Raw genomic sequence first — 17293 nt, forward strand, 5'->3', positions numbered from 1 at the left:
TCATGTCATTCCAAACTCGTAAGTTTTTGTTCATCTTCAAAACACAAATGAAGATATTTGAATGAAACTGGAGAGATTTCTGTCTCTCCATTGAAATTCCATTCCTTATAAAGTTCTTAAAGACATCACAAAAATTATCCATATGAATCAAGCGGTTTAATACGAAGTCTCCAGAAGAGGCAAGAACGCTTTATATGATGAACAGATTAAATAGGCTTTTATTTACATATTAATATTGATCAAAGCATACATACAATCTCAAATGTACTTGCTTGATGTGTGAGATCCACTAAGGTTTGTTCTTGTGCGTCAGGCAAGCATGGTTGGGCTTTCAATGGAGAGACAGATATGTTTCATTAATTTGTGTTTTTAAGCTGAAAGAAAGTCATATGTGTTTGGAATGACATCAGAGTGAGTAAATGATATGAGAATTTTCATTTTTGTGTGAGCTATCCATCTTATTGTATAACATGAGTGTCAGATACTAAGTGGAATCATCAGCGTCTTCCTGAACAGACAGACATCCAAAGAATTCAGAGGAGACATCATAAAGGATTTAAAGTTTTATTATTGAATAACATAACAGACAAATACAGAAAAAGACAGACTTATAAGTGGACATTAGATGTGGCAAGGAAACTTGATTTCACATTTCTATTCACTACCTCCATCATACTACAGAAATATTCTGAATGATAAAAAATAGATGAGAATTAACTTGAATCTATCACAATGGGAAACTCTAGCAGAGAAGGCTTTCGGGGGCCGGCGTGTCGCTGCTGGTCATTAAACATAACCCTTGACCTGGCCAGCTCCACCCGCTCGGCGTGGGCTGCTGTCGCCGCTGCTAAACGTAGGAGAGGAGGGAATCCCGGGCGGATTGGACCCTGCGTAAAGGAGCGATCCACCGATCAACAGCAAAGCCGAACCCCCCCAGCCCAGGTAGAGCGCGGGGCCGAGCTCACGTTTGTGAGGGGCCGCCACATAGGGGTCATAGAAATCCCTAATGATGGAATGGGCCGTCCAGCAGACGGGTACGAGGATGAGGAACCCTGCGATGACAAAGAGCACGCCAGACACGCGAGCCAAACGCGCCTTGAGGCTTGGGAGACCCACGCACTGGGTGCACTTGATACCCAGAACACCCAACGTGAGCGACAGGGTGCAGATGAGCAAAGCGAGAACCAAAAGACCCCGGGCGGCCTTCATGTCACTCGGAAGAGCCAGCAGGCTGTCATACACCTTGCATTGAATCTCCCCTGTGCTCTGCCAGATGCAATTCATCCACAGGCCCTCCCATGTGATCTGCGCCGTTACAATGTTGTTCCCGATAAAGGCAGTGACCCTCCACATGGGAAGGATGCACACCAAGAACCCGCCAACCCAGCCGATGATGGACAGGACCAGGCCGAGCAGCTGCATGCCGGTGGTTGCCATGATGAATCTTTTCCAAGAATGATCCCTTGGAAGAGTCCAATGGATGGCACAGACAGAAACCTTCGATACACTTCAAGGTCAGCGAGAAGGGCGGAAACAAAGTCCTTTCCCTTTCTTCGTAAGTGAGTTCCAATGAAGAAACAGCGTAGTAGACTGGCAAATGGACCTAAAGATAAGAACAGAGGAAAGGGTTTAAGTTACTGTTTACAGGAGCCAAACTCTGAGAATGCGTGCTGATAGAAGTTGCAGTCTTCACATGGATTCTTCAAAATCATTTCTAAACATTCATGGTTTTAAAGCAGACATGCCCGTTCCTGCTCCTGGATGGTGTTTACAGCGGAGTTTAGCACACCAGAAACAGACAATCAAGGTCTTTGGGATGACTAGAAACCTCCAGGCAGGTGTTTTGGAGCTAAAATTCAGAAAAGTGCCCCTCACATTTGCAGGACTGGAAACCCCTTTCTTGAACCGGGGGTGTCCAATCCTGCTCCTGGGGGGCCAATGTCCTGCAAAATTTTGTTCCAACCTGCCAAAACGCACCAGCCTGAAAGTTTCTATTAATCTGGAAGAGACTGGGATAGCTGCAGATTGGAGTTATGGGCTTGCCAAAAGGTAGAGGGCGTGCCAAAAAGGTACACAATGTTACAACAAGAAACTAACCCCTAACCCTCCCCTACTCCCCAACAGGCAGCTTTTCGAGATCAATTGCAAAGATCTTTCGGCACGCCCTTTACTCCAACCTACACATACACACACTTGATCTGGAAGATCTTGATTATCTGGTTCAGGTGTGATCACTTGACACTGTACCTCAAAGGGACTTTGTACACTATCAACCCCTAAAAGGTGGATATAAGTACTCTAGAATAGTGGTATGTTCTGTTTAGGGGTAAATGAGCTACAACAATGTCCCTTTGAGGGTACTATTGTCAAGCTATCGCACCACTAAAGGTACAATTTACTTTCTGAGAGAGTAATGTCAATTACAACAGAAGATCATTTCAAACTGGCTCTCAATTTGTTTTAAAACAAGCAAATCTTTCTGTTACAGTAATATGTAAATGAGTAAACATTCAGCATTCCATCAGAAATGTGCTCAGGTTTTTGCTAAGATACTTATAAACATGTCATTATGCAAGCTATCTAAATCGACCTTGAAGTGGAACTACTTTACTAGGTGAATTAACTTTTTGGGTATTGTTCCTGTGAGTAGAATTACAGGTAAACAGCTTCCTTTCTTGTATTAAATGCGTGTGTCGTTAATCTGGTTTAGTGGTGTTATATGGTTATGACGTGATTATATCAAAATAGTCACATGCTAACAAGCGTCATGTCTGCTGCCGCCCACACACTATATGACTTTCAAAGATTGCTGTTCTTTTAACACAACACAACTGTCTGTCATCACTCATGTCTTCTGCTGTCAAAACACATTTCACTCTGCAGGAGCTGAATAGCTGGCATATCTAGATATTTAACCTGCTAAATGCCTCTCAGACATCTGCGATGCATCTGCGAATCTCTCAGATTGTGTGTTTTTGAAAATACAGACAGCAAACTGTCGACGAGGGGAAATCAGAGCTAAAACTGTAGTGTAGTGTAGCTTGTGGCATTACTTTTAAAATGGTGTTTATTTGATTGTTTACTAGCTGGAATTTCAATTATTTTTTATCATTTTCAGAGGAAATTGTTATTGTGCCACAAATGCTATGCATCTTAACTTGTAATCCAGAACATTCCTTTAAATATTCATGTGGTTTTACACATAAATATTTAGGGACTGTTATGTACAGTGAGCATTACTGGATTCAATGTACATCGGAGAGAATGGGTCCTTTTCACACTGTGGTGGGTGTAGAGCTACGCCTGGTGGGGTGAGTGGATTATCTCAGAAAAACATGAGGAGCCTCTGGACACAAGAAGCTTTCTTTGAAACGTTCAGAGTGGGCCAAGCAGACTTGAGTCTGTTTATGTCCAATCTGAATGCCGTGCTGCATTAGCGCTTCGTCTCAATGATAAACCTCAAAAAACACTCAAATGCTGTTTAAGAAAATAGCCTTTTAGTAACATTTCAAGTTACTTACTGAACCATTAACTACTGATTTCCATGACAAATGACCGAAATTGTTGTTACCTGATTGACGACAATGAAGTCCCTGAAGTTGAACTCCTTCCACAGCCACTCATCTGCTAATCCTCTATCTTCTTGTGTTGGGTTCCTTCGATCTGGAAACAGAGCTTGATCTGAAATGCCATAAACCTGCGATGGAGGTGAAACCTACAGATTCAGACCTCTGGAGAGGCTCAGCCTGGGTTAATGTCACTTGGGTTGTATGTTTGAGAGTGAAGTGCTGCCCTCTGGGATGCCAGCTCGGGTCTGTGTAGCGGTGGGCAGAAGCATGCGCTTATGTGCGCGTTCGTGTCAGCGTGTGAATGCGTTAATGTGTCTTGAGTGTGTCTCCCAGTGCCTGGTGTACCAGCACAATGACTCGCTGTTCTCTCGCCCTCGCGCTCCTCGATCCCCAACCCGTCCATCTAGTCCTCTTTTTCATCCTTCGCCTTCTTGTTCCTTGAAGCAAACTCCATCGTTTCTTACTACCTTTCATTCATTTCGCTCTCATAAAAGTTCACAGAGCGAGTACAAGTATGTTAACTTCTTACTTTCATGTCTGTGTGACAATGGAATATGTGTGAAGTTATAAATAACATTTAAGGAATAAATAAATAAGAAAGTACAATTGTAGCTATTGCACATTTTGGATTATAGAAACTTTTATGTTTTCAAAAGTTTGGATCAAACCATTTAGTTCATTTAAAGAAATGCATCAACTTAATTTGATTATTGTAACTTTTATAAATTATTATTTTTATGTTTTTACATTTTACAGAGAACATCTCAGTGGTACTTGCCCACACAAAACATGTTATGGTATTGCAGGGCATTGCTATGCTTTTTGACATTATTACAAAGTAAAACATTTTTAAAAGTCTGTTAAAAAAACAGTCTTGAAAGTGTGCTCATACTTATGTGGCCTTTTATTTTGTTAATATTATAATATCTGCAAGTAGTTTTAAAAAATATACTTTTAAGATAAATATTAAGGATATAGCAAATATTTTTGCTAGGATATACAAGGTACTTATTACCCCAGGTCTCAGTGATATTCCAGTCTTCAGTCCCTCCTTTATTGCAAGTCAATGGGATTGTTTTTTTTTTGTTGTTTTTTTGTTCTTGTTTTTTTCTTTTTTGCTTGTAATATTGTCCAACAGGTCAAGCGTGAATTTGATCAACTAGAAAAAAATATCCACTTCTCATGAAAAACTTGCACAGTTTGAGGTATCATTCATGTCTGTAATTAAAATAAGGCTTTAAGAAGCACCAGTAATAAATAAAAAGGAATATGTGTGATAATAATTCTAATAATTGCACCCTATAACGGCAGTGGTAAAGGAAGTGAAAGCTGTAATGGCTGGCATATTGTTTCAGATGCTGCAACAGCTGCTGCTGATGATAAGGGGAGCAGTGTTCTTTTCCCCATGGGGTCGTCCTGGGCTGAAGATGGGGTGGAGCTTATCTGTGAAAGTATCTTTGAAAGTGTAGATATGAGTCCCGGTATCCAAACAATAGAAAGACACGCGTCCCCCCTCATAGTCCAGGTAAATAGACACTCTTTTGGGCTTGTGACTGAGGCTAAAGGAAGTTGGTGGGATTGTGTTAGCAACATACTGGGTGCCATTCTTTAAGCTAAGCGTCCAGAAGCCATTGGCTGGACATATTGTGAATTTTCCCTTTCTGTTGACAGATTGTCTGGCTACGCCCAAATCCCAGTCAGTCTTGTCTCCAACCTCCACTTCCCAAAGGTGTCGTCCATAGCTGAAGGCTTCCTTGGACATTACATTGGCCACCCGGTCAAACCTCTTGGGGTTCTCTGGGACTTCTTGTCGCTTATTGGCGTGTCTAACCTCCTTTCGGTCCTCAGAGATGTAGAGGTAAGCGTGAGCTGTCCGGGGATTCAGATTAACATCGACTGAAAAGGAAGACAGACGATTGGCTTTCCAGAGAAACTCGTAATGACAGAGAACTAATTCTATAAAAACATCAATGAAAACACACCTGAGTACTTCTGCAGCCTCTTCAGTTCTGAAAAGTAATAAATTGCACATGAATCATAAATGGCATAAAAAAAATTATGCTAGCTTGCTAAAAGTATTACATTCTTAGCTGCATTCAAAGGTCACAGTTTAGCAAGTTATCTTAAACAGTTCGGACTTTATAACGTACAATTACGACTTTATATCTCACAATTCTGAGGAAAAAACGTCAGTTTATATCTCACAATTCTGACTTTTTTCTTGTAATTGCGAGTTTATATCTCACAATTCTGACTTTAATTCCCGCTATTCCAAGTTTATAACTCACAATTCTGAAAAAAAGGTGTGAATTGTGAGATTTAAACTCACAATTGCGGAAAAAAAAGTTAGAATTGTGTGATAAAAAGTCATTATTTTATGTTATGAATTTTTTTATTCCGTGGCAGAAACAGGCTTCTATAGTTATTGGCCATTTTAAGAAGCAAAAGTTGAAATTGTACAGCTTTTGACATGGAAGTTTAAAATTTCTAACTTCTAAGCTTGAAAAATGGAAGAAGCTGTGAGAAAAATGTTTAGTACTAACAGGCAAAATCAGTGTTATTTCAATCATACCAGCTTTAGAAAGTCTTTTAGCTTCCACCATGACCTTATCCATGAAGTCAACCACAGCCTGGCTGGTGACGCCAACACAAGGATCAGTCTCCAGTGTGACTTTAGACCAGTCTCTCATTGCTCGCGGTATATGACTGAAGCTCTATAGAAGAAAGTAGATCGATTATTCTTTACTATGCAATACATGTTAAAAGGAATAGTTCACGCAAAATGAAAATTGCCATCACCCTCATGTTGTTTCAAATCCATATTTTTTTTTTCATGTAACAATAAGGAAAACCTTTGATTAATTTCACGCTGCTCTTTTCCATAAAATGAAAGTTCAAGGTTCATATATCAACACTCTAAAAAATAATTCAGAAAATCAGAAACCATAGAAACTAATAAGGATTAGTAGGGAACACAGGCAAACAAAAAAAAAATAAACTAAAACAAACTAAACAAAACCCTTTTCTGTGTGTTTATGGAGTAGATCTGTTAGTGTTTAATGTTCTGTTTTGTTGGATTTTGTAGGGGTTTCTGTTATGTTGTCCTCTTATCTGAAGAGTAGAGCCTGTGGTTAGATCGAGTATTAGACGTCTGCACTTTACTGTACATTAAAGCAATAACTATGTGTGAGCCATTGCTCTGATGGTTTCTATACATTAGTACATGTACTATGACTCATGCATTATATTCCAAGCCTCCTGAAGCCGTGAGATTTGTGAGAGGATCAGACTGATATTTAATACATGATTCACTGTAAATCAATCTGCTGATTTCACAACCAAATGCGATGTGACAGTTTATGGGATGGAGAACAAGACATGAGAGTTATGGCAGAGGGGAAGATTTAATGATAAGAACATTGTAAATTGCAGTCTGTTCTTCGCTTTTAGCTATTACATGACTTCAGAAAACATTGAATTTACAAATCTTTTGTGGTTACGTTTGGAGTAGACGTGATCACTAAACTGTAGTTGTGTGGAAAGCAGAATAAAGTCTTCAAAAAATGTTCATGTTCTACTGAAAAACTTTTATATGGTACTTGTATAAATACTTGAGTATGGTTTTGGAACAACATGAGGGTGAGTAAATGATTACAATTTTTTTGGGGGGGAGAACAATTCCTTTGCTATTAACATAATGACATAACATAAAGACAAAGTAACACAAAGCAAAAAGAAAGAATACTGCTAGCAAACAAAACAAGAAATGTGATTACCTTTTTAAGACGCTCCTTGTCATTCAAGAGCTCTGGGTTGGCGTGTCCATTGTCCAGTTCAAGGATTTCTTTCTCCAGGTCTTTTACAAGTCGTTCAACCCTTTTCTCCGCCTCTCTTTGTTTCTGATCCACCGCTGCCACTACCAGTTTATGGCCGTTCTCTAAGGCGCTCAACAGAGAAGAGAACACCCTCTGACTTTCCTGAACCTCTCGGAGACATGAGCTCTGTTTAGAGAAAGAACAGTTTTTCTTTTAGGAATAATTGTAATAAATCGGGTTCAAAAAAATTCACACACATTTATTGTTATCATGTTTTTAAACGCCACGTCACGTACCTTTAGGAACTTTAAGGAATTCTGAAGTTTCTCAATCTTTTGAACTCTTTCCTTTATCATTTGCTCCACCTCTCCTGCATTCTTCTGTTTGCAGTACATGAGTGAAGAACAAAACCACAAAATTGTTAAGTAGTTTTTAGGAATGCGGTATCATTTAAAATGATTTAAATGATGCACTCACAGGTTCATCTTGAAGTTCATCCATACTGAAAAACTTTGATTTAGCAGCCATACGTGTCTTCCTGTAGTTTTCGGTGACGTCCGCCAGTATGCGGTTCACACTGATACGTGGTCTGGAGCCAAAGGCCCTCCTACAGAGCGGACACTCTTCTGTCCCGCTGCGGCTCCAGTACGTGCGCAGGCACATTTTACAGAAGCTGTGGCCACAGGGTGTTGTCACTGGGCTGCTGAACATGTCCTCGCACAGAGAGCACAAGAAGTGCTTCTCCGACAGGAGACTCATGCTAGATTCCATCCCTGAAAGATCACAACTCTGTATTGCAAATCATTTTTAATTATAAAAATAGTTTTTTTCCACTTATTACCATTAAACACATACCACAGGTCTTTAGTGACACAGGATGTCATTATAACTACCCTCCACCGCATTCATTTTTTAAAGTTAGACATCAACCTTCTTAGTATTCCTCAATCAATTTATTATAAACAACATAAGAAAAAAATGATAAAAGAATGCCTGTTTTCCCATTTATATTGTGTAAAAAAATTGAATAGGGTCGTTCTTCACCTTGATCTGGTGAAGAAGCTGTCAGCAATCAAAATATTGATTTTGAAGATGTTGAAAATGATAGTTTTGAGAATATGTTTGAGATCATGAATATGAGCCAGATGCTGAATGTGGAAATGAGTACATTCCTCATTGATTCACAATAATTAGCCTACATTTTACTATAATTATTACAAGTACATATAAAGACACCTCATTTAAAGTGTGACCAAATAGGACATCTGTATGGCCTGTTTTATCCCAGTACTTAAAGGCCTGGTGATGATCTAATGAACGAAAACTTTAGCTAAGATAAGAGATCAGAAAATTCTTGTCAATAAGCATCAGACTCATTTAACACAAAATACCAGGGTAAAAACACATTCTGCTGTCCTTTACCTTGACTTTCTGCATTGACTATCATGTATAGAGCAAAGCTTCAGCCATAGTGCCCATGTAAATATTTGCAAGCGCTTATATAATGAGTCTGTGTGGCATTCCATTCAGTGTAATGGGGATCTTCACTGGCCTCTATTCAGTCAACACAGTTTGGTATGGGGAAGAACAAGTTCAACCAGAAACCCCTGTCGTCATCAGGACAAGTCAAAATATTTATCTAGCAGGTTTCAGGACAGATTTCCAGACATGTTTCTCAGTAGCTAAAACCATTTAGTAATTGGTTGAAATTAAAAATGAACTGCACAGTTCAAACTGGAACTCTATTATACATTTACATCCTTAAAATATTTACCACACAGTTGAATATTATTTATAAATCTGTATTGTAGCTGTTGCTCTTTACATTGTGAGCTAACATTTAAAGGTTCAAGACAAAGGTTACAGTAATCTCATTGGATCTTACCTGTACTTCAGCGTGTGAAGAGAGTTGTTCACGTCTCTTACGGTGAGTTTCATAAAGTGAACTGGATCGTAAAGTACACAGGTGTGTTTTCAGCAAGGGGAGGAGCCTTGGACTTTACACTGAGTCATGCACACTACCACATTATGCAATCAAACAGCTTTAAAGTGTTGCAGTAGATTTTATTCTTAGACAAAATTTACAACTTTGTAAAAAATATTTCAGTAAAAAAGTAAAAATAAAAAAATAAACAACATCTTATATATTCAGTCTCTACTTATAGTTTATGTATTAAAAATAACACAGTACCCTCCAAAAGTGTCAGCATAAATCCTTATATTTTGACATAAATGCATTAAAGACCAGCAAACATGATTTCCGGTTTGATTACAAAATAATGGCTATACACACGTCACAATTATGGCCATTTGGCAGCAGTAAAGATTATTGGGTCATAACACTTTTATTGGTTTACTGATTGACTGACAGTATCAGACCAATCAGAACACACTTAATGGAACACAGTCGATTTATAAATAGCTCTAATATTTTTCTCTGTTCTGAACTCAGTATAATTTCTAAGGTTTTCCTATACACTTTAAAAAAAATGACTCAATTATTATTTTTTAATGAAATTATGTTGAGGAACTTATTTTTTCAAAAACATCAAGTTAATTACTCAAAAAGAAAAAGGTTGTTCCAAGTAATTGAGTTGTGGACCAGGCAATTAGTTCAATTCAACAGCTAGAACATGGAGAACATATCATACTTAGCATGTAAATTTACTGACTAAGTAAGATATGACTTGTCGAATATTAGCACAGTTATTGCTTGTACACGTCAATGCAGTGCATACCTTCGTACAGTCAAACACAACCTAATCACAGCGCTACTCTTCAGCACAATAGTAACCACACTGTAAAGAGGTTGCTGTAAATTTTACAGTAACTTACTGGCAGCTGGATGCCAGTAAGTTACTGTAAAATGTTTTACAGTATTATTACTGTATTTTCACTTACAGTATACTGTACCATTTACTGTAACAGCATTTACAGTATTATTACTGTATTTTCACTTACAGTATACTGTATCATTTACTGTACTTGCATTTACAGTATTATTACCGTATTTTCATTTACAGTATTAGTATTTTTTTTTTTCATTTAAATTTTCTTTTTTTAATTTATGTTTACCCCACCCCCCAAAAAATCACAATAACTCACAAACATTTGTCCTTATAATATTCTTTTTAATCGTTGAACATTTTGTTTTAGAAGTACAAATTATAAATCTTGACCTTTAGGAGCCACTAGGTGAAGAAAAATAAAGGCTGTATATATATTTTACAGTATCTTACTGTACATATTACAGTAAAATACTGTTCAAATTACAGAAATCCGTTACAGTGCACAAAAACTTCAACATCAACTATTTTTAGTGTCAAACAGAACAGCATGCTGAGAACTAGAAATCCAACCTGAAATAGAAAGTTACAACTGGTTGTACGACATACACGGTGCACGCACAGTAGTGTCTGTTATGCGCATTAGGTAAGGAGTGTGTGCCTGCACCCCTTGTACTTTTGTGTTTTCCTTAGCTAGATATAGAGTAGATTATTTAGGGCGTCGTGTACACCGAAGAATTTCTTTGTTTTCTACATTTCTCTTTTGGTAGACAGGTTAGAAGGATTAATGATTAAAGAAGTAAATACTTGTTTGGTTTTGAATTGTTCTTTGATTTACCATTAAAAAAAATGTTTGTCCTTGATAAATACTGTAAATAGCTCAATGCTGCGTCTCAGTCTAGTGGCTTCAGCTTTACATAAATAAAACCTAATGTCTTTTGCCACATATATCTGTTGCTTCTGTTTACCCACTCACATCTATAGTGCAATTTAATACCTGAATATTACGTTCTATTCCCCTATCATCATAACACAGTCAAACTAGCTTGGGTGTGGAACGGTTTTGTGCTGCAGTTTAAAGCATTTGTGGACCACTAGAACTCAGGATCATTGACTCAAAATCACTCATTGTATCAGATTAAAAACATATTTTCCTTACGTCAAGACGACGTCTAGCTTTTCACACATAAAATAATTAACCCTGCGTATAGGCTACTCTGTTTAAATGGAATCCTGGGTTATCTTGCTTTACATTTCACACTGCTCATAATTTAACCTATAGATTATTAATGTGTAGTTTTTAGAAAATTTAGTGTTCATTTTTGTGTGCTGCATGCTGTACAATTTTCTGTACTCTATGTACATTTTTGTGTAGGTTTTGAATGTGTACTTTGAATGTGAATGTGTACATATTTGCATAGGTTTTGAATTTATTATGTGTTTTGTATGTACACTTGTGTATTTTGAATTTATAAACACAATTAATCCTGGACACCCCAATATATAGTTTGTAATTTAAAAATATACAGTATGTATTGTTTTATACAAATAAACAATCTGTATTTGAAAACAATGTGCATTTTATTTATTAAAATAAGGTCATAAAATAAATATTTAACTCAACTGTTGGGTTATTTTAACCCAACAGGAGTTTACCCCAATGCATTGGGTTAAAATAACCCACAGTTGGGAAGGTGCTATACCAACCCATAGTTGGGTTATTTTTAACCCAACATTTTTAATTGAGCGCAGAGTTAACAATTAATCATGGGTTTCATAAGCTGACATTTCAAACTTTATACATTCCTAAACCCTGGGTTAAAGTTCTTATTTGCATAATTGCGGTGTCAGTGCCACTGACTAGTCATAAAGCCTCTAGCATTGTTGCAAATCCTCATTTTTCATATTGCCGACTGTCAAGTTTACTGAATGATCTGTTCAGACTATAAAGGTAAGAATGAAAGGGTCTCTCCTTCACTCCAACTGACACGCTTTCTGTCACCATTTGACATTTTTATCCTCAAATAATGTTACTACTGTTTATACAATGCGCTGTGTTTCTGTGATTTTCTAATGCTCACTACACATTCTACGATTTTCTGCTGTCCCAGACGAAAGATGACCAGTTGTGGTGATTTCAGGTGTTGGGCGGATATCCAATGGCAGTTGATTCCATAAGCGAGGGGCAGCTACGGAAAAAGCTTTATCACGCTTCGTTTTTCGACGGGATCGAAAAACATAGGCTACAAAAGAAACCTATTTGAAGATCTGAAAGAGGGAGCTTGATCATTAAGAGCTTTAAAAACAAACAACACAATTTTAAACTTGATCCTAAAATTGACCAGGAGCCATTGGAGCGATGCTAAAATAGGGGTGACATGGTCCTATTTCTTTGCCCTGGTCAACAGCAGATGACAGAGGAAGACCCAAGTACAATGAATTACAATAATCTTGTGATAAAAGCATTAATAACCTTCTCCAAATCTTAGAAAGACAATCTAAGATTTAAATTTAGAAAAAAATCTGTAATTGATAAAAAACTACTCTTAAGCTTGAGTCCAGGATGATACCAAGGTTCCTGACCTGGGAAGAAATTGAGGGGAAATGATGGCCAAGCTCATTAATGAGACCATCTCTCAATCTCGGGGGACCCAAGACAATTATTTCTGTTTGTCCTCATTAAGTTAGAGAAAGTGGTTAACCATTTTTTAACATCATCAAGATAGTCCAACAACGGTTGAATGGAATCGCCAGCTTTCAATGGTATGTACTGGTATCATCAGCATATAAATGAAATGAGACATTGTGCCCTCTAATAATATTCCCCAGCAGATGCATGTATCAGTTAAAGAGAAGAGGGCCCAGAATGGAGCCCTGAGGTACACCACTAATAATAGGAGCTGAAGAAGAGGAAAACTCACCCAACGATACAGAAAATGACCTGTTTTTAAGATATGAACTGAACCATTGTAAGGCAGTTCCCTCTAATCCTGCTCCGAAGCAGGGTTTCATAACTCCGGGTATAACTTGGTGCCAACCCCGCTTTTGAATTACAAGTGAATCGCTCCTGTACCTAGGGTTAAAAGTGGGGTTTAGAACGACAATAACCCAGGGTTAAGTCCAGTGTGAAAAGCCGTATACAGTGTGTAGAAAATCCAGCGGTGTCAGAGGTTGACTCTGTGCACTACGCAGTCTCTTTGTGGGCATCTGCAAAGGAATCGCAAATGTAGCTCCACGCTGCATTAGCTGCACCTCCAAGTACACCACCTAGAGCAGCGCCAATAGCAGCTCCAACTGCCATTCCTTCAGGTCCTATCGCAAATCCAAGAAGTGCGCCTACAATTGCTCCTTTTCCAACTGCAACAGCATAATCAACAACTCGGACAGTGAAGCCAAGCTTGTCTGCGACAGCCAGCTCTGCTTTCTCTCTGCACTCCAACTGTATCTTTTCTTCATACTTCTTAAACTCACTGACAAATGCCTCCCCTGAATGTTCGTTCTCCAGCACCTTAAACATCTCACTGATCTCCTTCTCCTTTGATTTTCTAAGGAAACGCTCCTCTATCTGAATTCTTTTTTCTGCATCCTTAAATTCCGGGTTTGAAAACATGCCATGCTCCGAGACCATATCATCTACCTTGGCAAACAATGCTTGCTTCTGGCTGCCTTCAGTCCGGTTTTTTTCTTCATTGAAGAAGAGGTAGTTCTGGACACATTTCTCAGCAAGCTCTCTAAAGCTCTTGTTCTTCTTAACCTCATCCTCTATGGACAGAGTTGTCAGATCTCTCTCATGATATAAAACAATCAATGTGTGCTTCAAGACACGATCTCCAAAGTAGTGCACCACAGGCTTCAGTATGTTCATAGTGTCAGAGGTCAAATGAAAAGGGTCTAGAACAATCACTACAGCATGAGGACCTGGAGAAGAGAAACAAACCGCCTTCCTGAGCTCCTTATGAAGCACACTCTCCGGCAAGTCGTTGTCTTGAAGATTTGGTGTGTTGACCAGGGTTATGTTTCTCTCCTGCACAACCCCTGAACTTTTCTTGGTAGCTGAAATATTGACTTCATCTGCCGTAAAGACGTCTGGCCCCAACACAGAGTGTGTCAGTGAGATCTGATCACGACTTGAGCTGCCAAAGACCAGCATCCTCAATGGTGTTTCACTGCTCACTGTGAGATGAAGTTAAAAAAAATCATTATTTATCATATTAACGGTAATTTTTTAATGTTCTGATTTGTTCATCAACTCACTGTTAGGTATTTCATGTTCAAAGCTCCCTCTTCTCAGAGGTTTCCCTTTGACTCCAGCCATTTTAAGAGTAGCACTGACAGGGGTTGACAAATTCAGGATATGCTAATCTATTAAAGAAAAACACATTTTGAAAGACAAATAATATTCATACATAGATAAAATAACTAAAATAACTAACCACAAAAGAAGATATTTTCAGCTAGTTGCTAATATATATATATATATATATATATATATATATATATATATATATATATATATATATATATATATATATATATATTGATTAAAAAATATATTGATATATATTGATTTCTAGCATGTTGTATGTTTGAGAATAATTATTCTAACACTAACTGATGGAGTGTGTAGCTTTTCATTTCCTTAACAATGTAAGAAGACACAACATTGTCATATTCCAGGATGACAATGTCCAGATTCATCAGGCTCAAATTGGGAAATAATGGTTGTGAGGGAGCATGAGGAATCATTTTCACAGATGAATTGGCACCTCTGAGTTCAGACCTTAACCCAAACATGTATACGCACCTCTTGATGGAAAAGCATCACAACATTTATTTCCAAAAAGAGGTGCATCAATTTTCTTCTAAATTCAAAATATTCATAAAAAATAATACTATCTGAATGACACTAAAATAACACTGTTTGGTTACCAACACTCTTCAGAATATTTTTTGTGTTATGCAGGAGAAAGAAAGTTATAGATTTGGTACGACATACGTGACTGACTGTGAATATGAATAAGTGATGACAGAATTCAAATTTTGGGTGAATTAACCCTTTAAGTTTTATATTTACTACAGAATTACAACAACACAAAATCTAAAAATAGCAACCGTTCCAAAGCATGTAGAATATTAATATAATAACTTTTATATATATATAAAGAAAGACAATAACCTCTGAAACTTACCTCTGAAGATCATGTCCATGGCACACCAACCCAGCAGCATCCCACTAAAAAAAGCAACAAATATTATGCATACAGATGCAATTTTATTACGTGGTAGGCCTATTTCCTAATTCTGGTTTATTACCTATTTATGTACGCCAGCGCCGTGTATTTAGGATACATATCTCTAATCATAGAGATTATTTTTAAAATATGTATAACATTTTTTTTTAAATCCAACCCAGCCTCAATAAAAAAAAGCTTACTATAACAACCCCTCTTTGATCAACAAAATACTAGAGCAAATTGCGAGACAACGCAAAAGCATTGACTTATTATGTTTCCTCACATCTCATATTGTTTTTCCCACAACCATGTCTCTTTAGGGCGGGGCTCCTTATATATGGAGCTTTTGATTGGTCAGACCTGTCTGCCTTTTTCCACTGCTTTCGTTTTGAAGAAAAACAAATATAGGCCAATATGTATTTTGTCAAAAGCGCCTTTCAATTGTTTATTTTGAAAATTACTACTATTTTTTTTTTTTAAATGCTATTGTTACTATTGCGGTGGCCCTGGGTTCAAAATATTATATTCAGAGTTGTCACTCTCCTTAATACATTTAGCTGTCAGCACGCAAGTTTCTACATGAAAACAGCATAACAGCTGTCACAAGATTAATCTCGGACGAGCCCTATAAAGTGCAGCATTTAAAGCGCTTGTTCATTCGCAACCAATATCCATAACAATTGATTTACTAATCAAAATGTGTTCACGTGTTAGAACAGTCCCTCAGTGAACTTTCGTTTTTGCATGAGACGTTTTCTCAAACAATTTCTTCTGTAACAAATGCATTATAGATTTGTACATACCCATGTTTTCACCAAAGTAGCCTACAACTTGATGAATGTGCGACAAAAAAGTTGTTTGGAGAAAAGTACGCGACAGAACGTGTGAAAATGAAAGTAGGCTACTGTAGGGGAGAGGCGGGACGATTGAAACGCGGGACGGATGAAACACTGAGATTTTCTTGAAAACCACTCACGTCATGTACGTCAAATTTCGTCAGCACGTACAGCACGCAATGCCTAACATACCCGCGAAAACATTTCTTCTTTAGCTGTTTTTGAATGCGGTGAGTGAATTCTTTCGTGCGGTAGCCCAGGGCCGGATTCAGCCAGCCCCACTAGGGGGTGCAGGTAGAATATCAGGGGGGGCAAGTCATTTTTGGGGTGTCAAATCCCCCCAAACCCCTAAAATGCATAGAAATCTATACTAACTATACTATCATCATATCAGTTCATCTATTCATATCTTAGGGCTAGGCGATAAAACGATAACGATATCTATCGCGAAATAACATTTTCTCGATAGAAATATGAGACTATTGCATAGAACTCATTTGTCCAATTTTTTTAAAATAGACATAAGAATAGCCAATCAGAATTTAGTAGCGCTGTGCCGAACCAATCATTGTGGGAACAGAGCCATGTTCCCAGACTTCCCACTGTTACCTACAGCACTTGTGAATTAGAAAGCGGTACACATGTGGATGTCTGGGCTGCAGGAGCCGACCGGGCAGCGGAGAACATTAATGTTCCGTCTGATGAAAAATTTACCGAGAACTCCAGCGTTATACCATAAGAGGGGAAAAAAAAACAAAGAGATTTAAACATTAAAATAAAATAAGCCTTCACACACAGAATATAACCTAGCAGTCAAAAATCCCCCCCCACACACACACCTGATTCTGGTCTGATTCTAAACAAAATAATTAACATCTGGCTTGACACTGCTAATAGCTTAGCATTTCATTTAGTTTATGTTGTCTTTGAAAGCTGCTCTAATTTGCACCAAGGATTTAAACAAAAATGTATCTATATTCTGTTTGATTTTTTGTTTAAAAAAAACAATTATTCTGATAATTTGTTGTTAGTTCCTAGCTAATTCATTTCATA

The 17293-nt window shown here is 37.8% G+C and overlaps 3 protein-coding genes across 3 annotated transcripts; all 3 read right to left on the bottom strand.

The window, feature by feature from the left end:
* Positions 1-554: 554 nt before the first annotated feature.
* Positions 555-3820, bottom strand: cldnk (claudin k). Its single transcript, XM_081364978.1, has 2 exons — positions 3572-3820; positions 555-1603 (listed from the first exon to the last, which is right to left on the bottom strand). Exon 2 carries the CDS (start codon positions 1435-1437, stop codon positions 787-789), a length of 651 nt encoding a protein of 216 aa, XP_081221104.1. The 5' UTR covers positions 1438-1603; positions 3572-3820; the 3' UTR covers positions 555-786.
* An 866-nt stretch (positions 3821-4686) lies between these two features.
* On the bottom strand, positions 4687-9304 carry btr02 (bloodthirsty-related gene family, member 2). The gene is made up of 7 exons (XM_081384251.1): positions 9270-9304; positions 7862-8157; positions 7681-7764; positions 7346-7570; positions 6142-6283; positions 5552-5578; positions 4687-5465 (listed from the first exon to the last, which is right to left on the bottom strand). The coding sequence occupies exons 2-7, from the start codon at positions 8153-8155 to the stop codon at positions 4921-4923; spliced, it is 1317 nt and encodes a 438-aa protein (XP_081240377.1). The 5' UTR covers positions 8156-8157; positions 9270-9304; the 3' UTR covers positions 4687-4920.
* Positions 9305-10452: 1148 nt separating this feature from the next.
* Positions 10453-16336, bottom strand: LOC308688130 (GTPase IMAP family member 7). Its single transcript, XM_081361039.1, has 4 exons — positions 16208-16336; positions 15360-15403; positions 14425-14532; positions 10453-14343 (listed from the first exon to the last, which is right to left on the bottom strand). Exons 3-4 carry the CDS (start codon positions 14483-14485, stop codon positions 13355-13357), a joined length of 1050 nt encoding a protein of 349 aa, XP_081217165.1. The 5' UTR covers positions 14486-14532; positions 15360-15403; positions 16208-16336; the 3' UTR covers positions 10453-13354.
* Positions 16337-17293: the final 957 nt, after the last annotated feature.

The sequence above is a fragment of the Scardinius erythrophthalmus genome (genome assembly GCF_964197995.2).
Source record: "Scardinius erythrophthalmus genome assembly, chromosome: 1".
In the NCBI taxonomy this organism is placed as follows: Eukaryota; Metazoa; Chordata; class Actinopteri; order Cypriniformes; family Leuciscidae; genus Scardinius; species Scardinius erythrophthalmus.

Bases quoted from the DNA above. Each gene is read 5' to 3' on its own strand.
- cldnk (XM_081364978.1), bottom strand. From the start codon at position 1,437: ATGGCAACCACCGGCATGCAGCTGCTCGGCCTGGTCCTGTCCATCATC.
- btr02 (XM_081384251.1), bottom strand. From the start codon at position 8,155: ATGGAATCTAGCATGAGTCTCCTGTCGGAGAAGCACTTCTTGTGCTCT. The intron at 7,571-7,680 runs GTACGTGACGTG...TTCTCTAAACAG, and splicing joins ATTCCTTAAAGTTCCTAAAG to AGCTCATGTCTCCGAGAGGT. The intron at 5,466-5,551 runs GTGTGTTTTCAT...CTTCCTTTTCAG, and splicing joins GAGGCTGCAGAAGTACTCAG to TCGATGTTAATCTGAATCCC.
- LOC308688130 (XM_081361039.1), bottom strand. From the start codon at position 14,485: ATGGCTGGAGTCAAAGGGAAACCTCTGAGAAGAGGGAGCTTTGAACAT. The intron at 14,344-14,424 runs GTGAGTTGATGA...TTCATCTCACAG, and splicing joins TGAACATGAAATACCTAACA to TGAGCAGTGAAACACCATTG.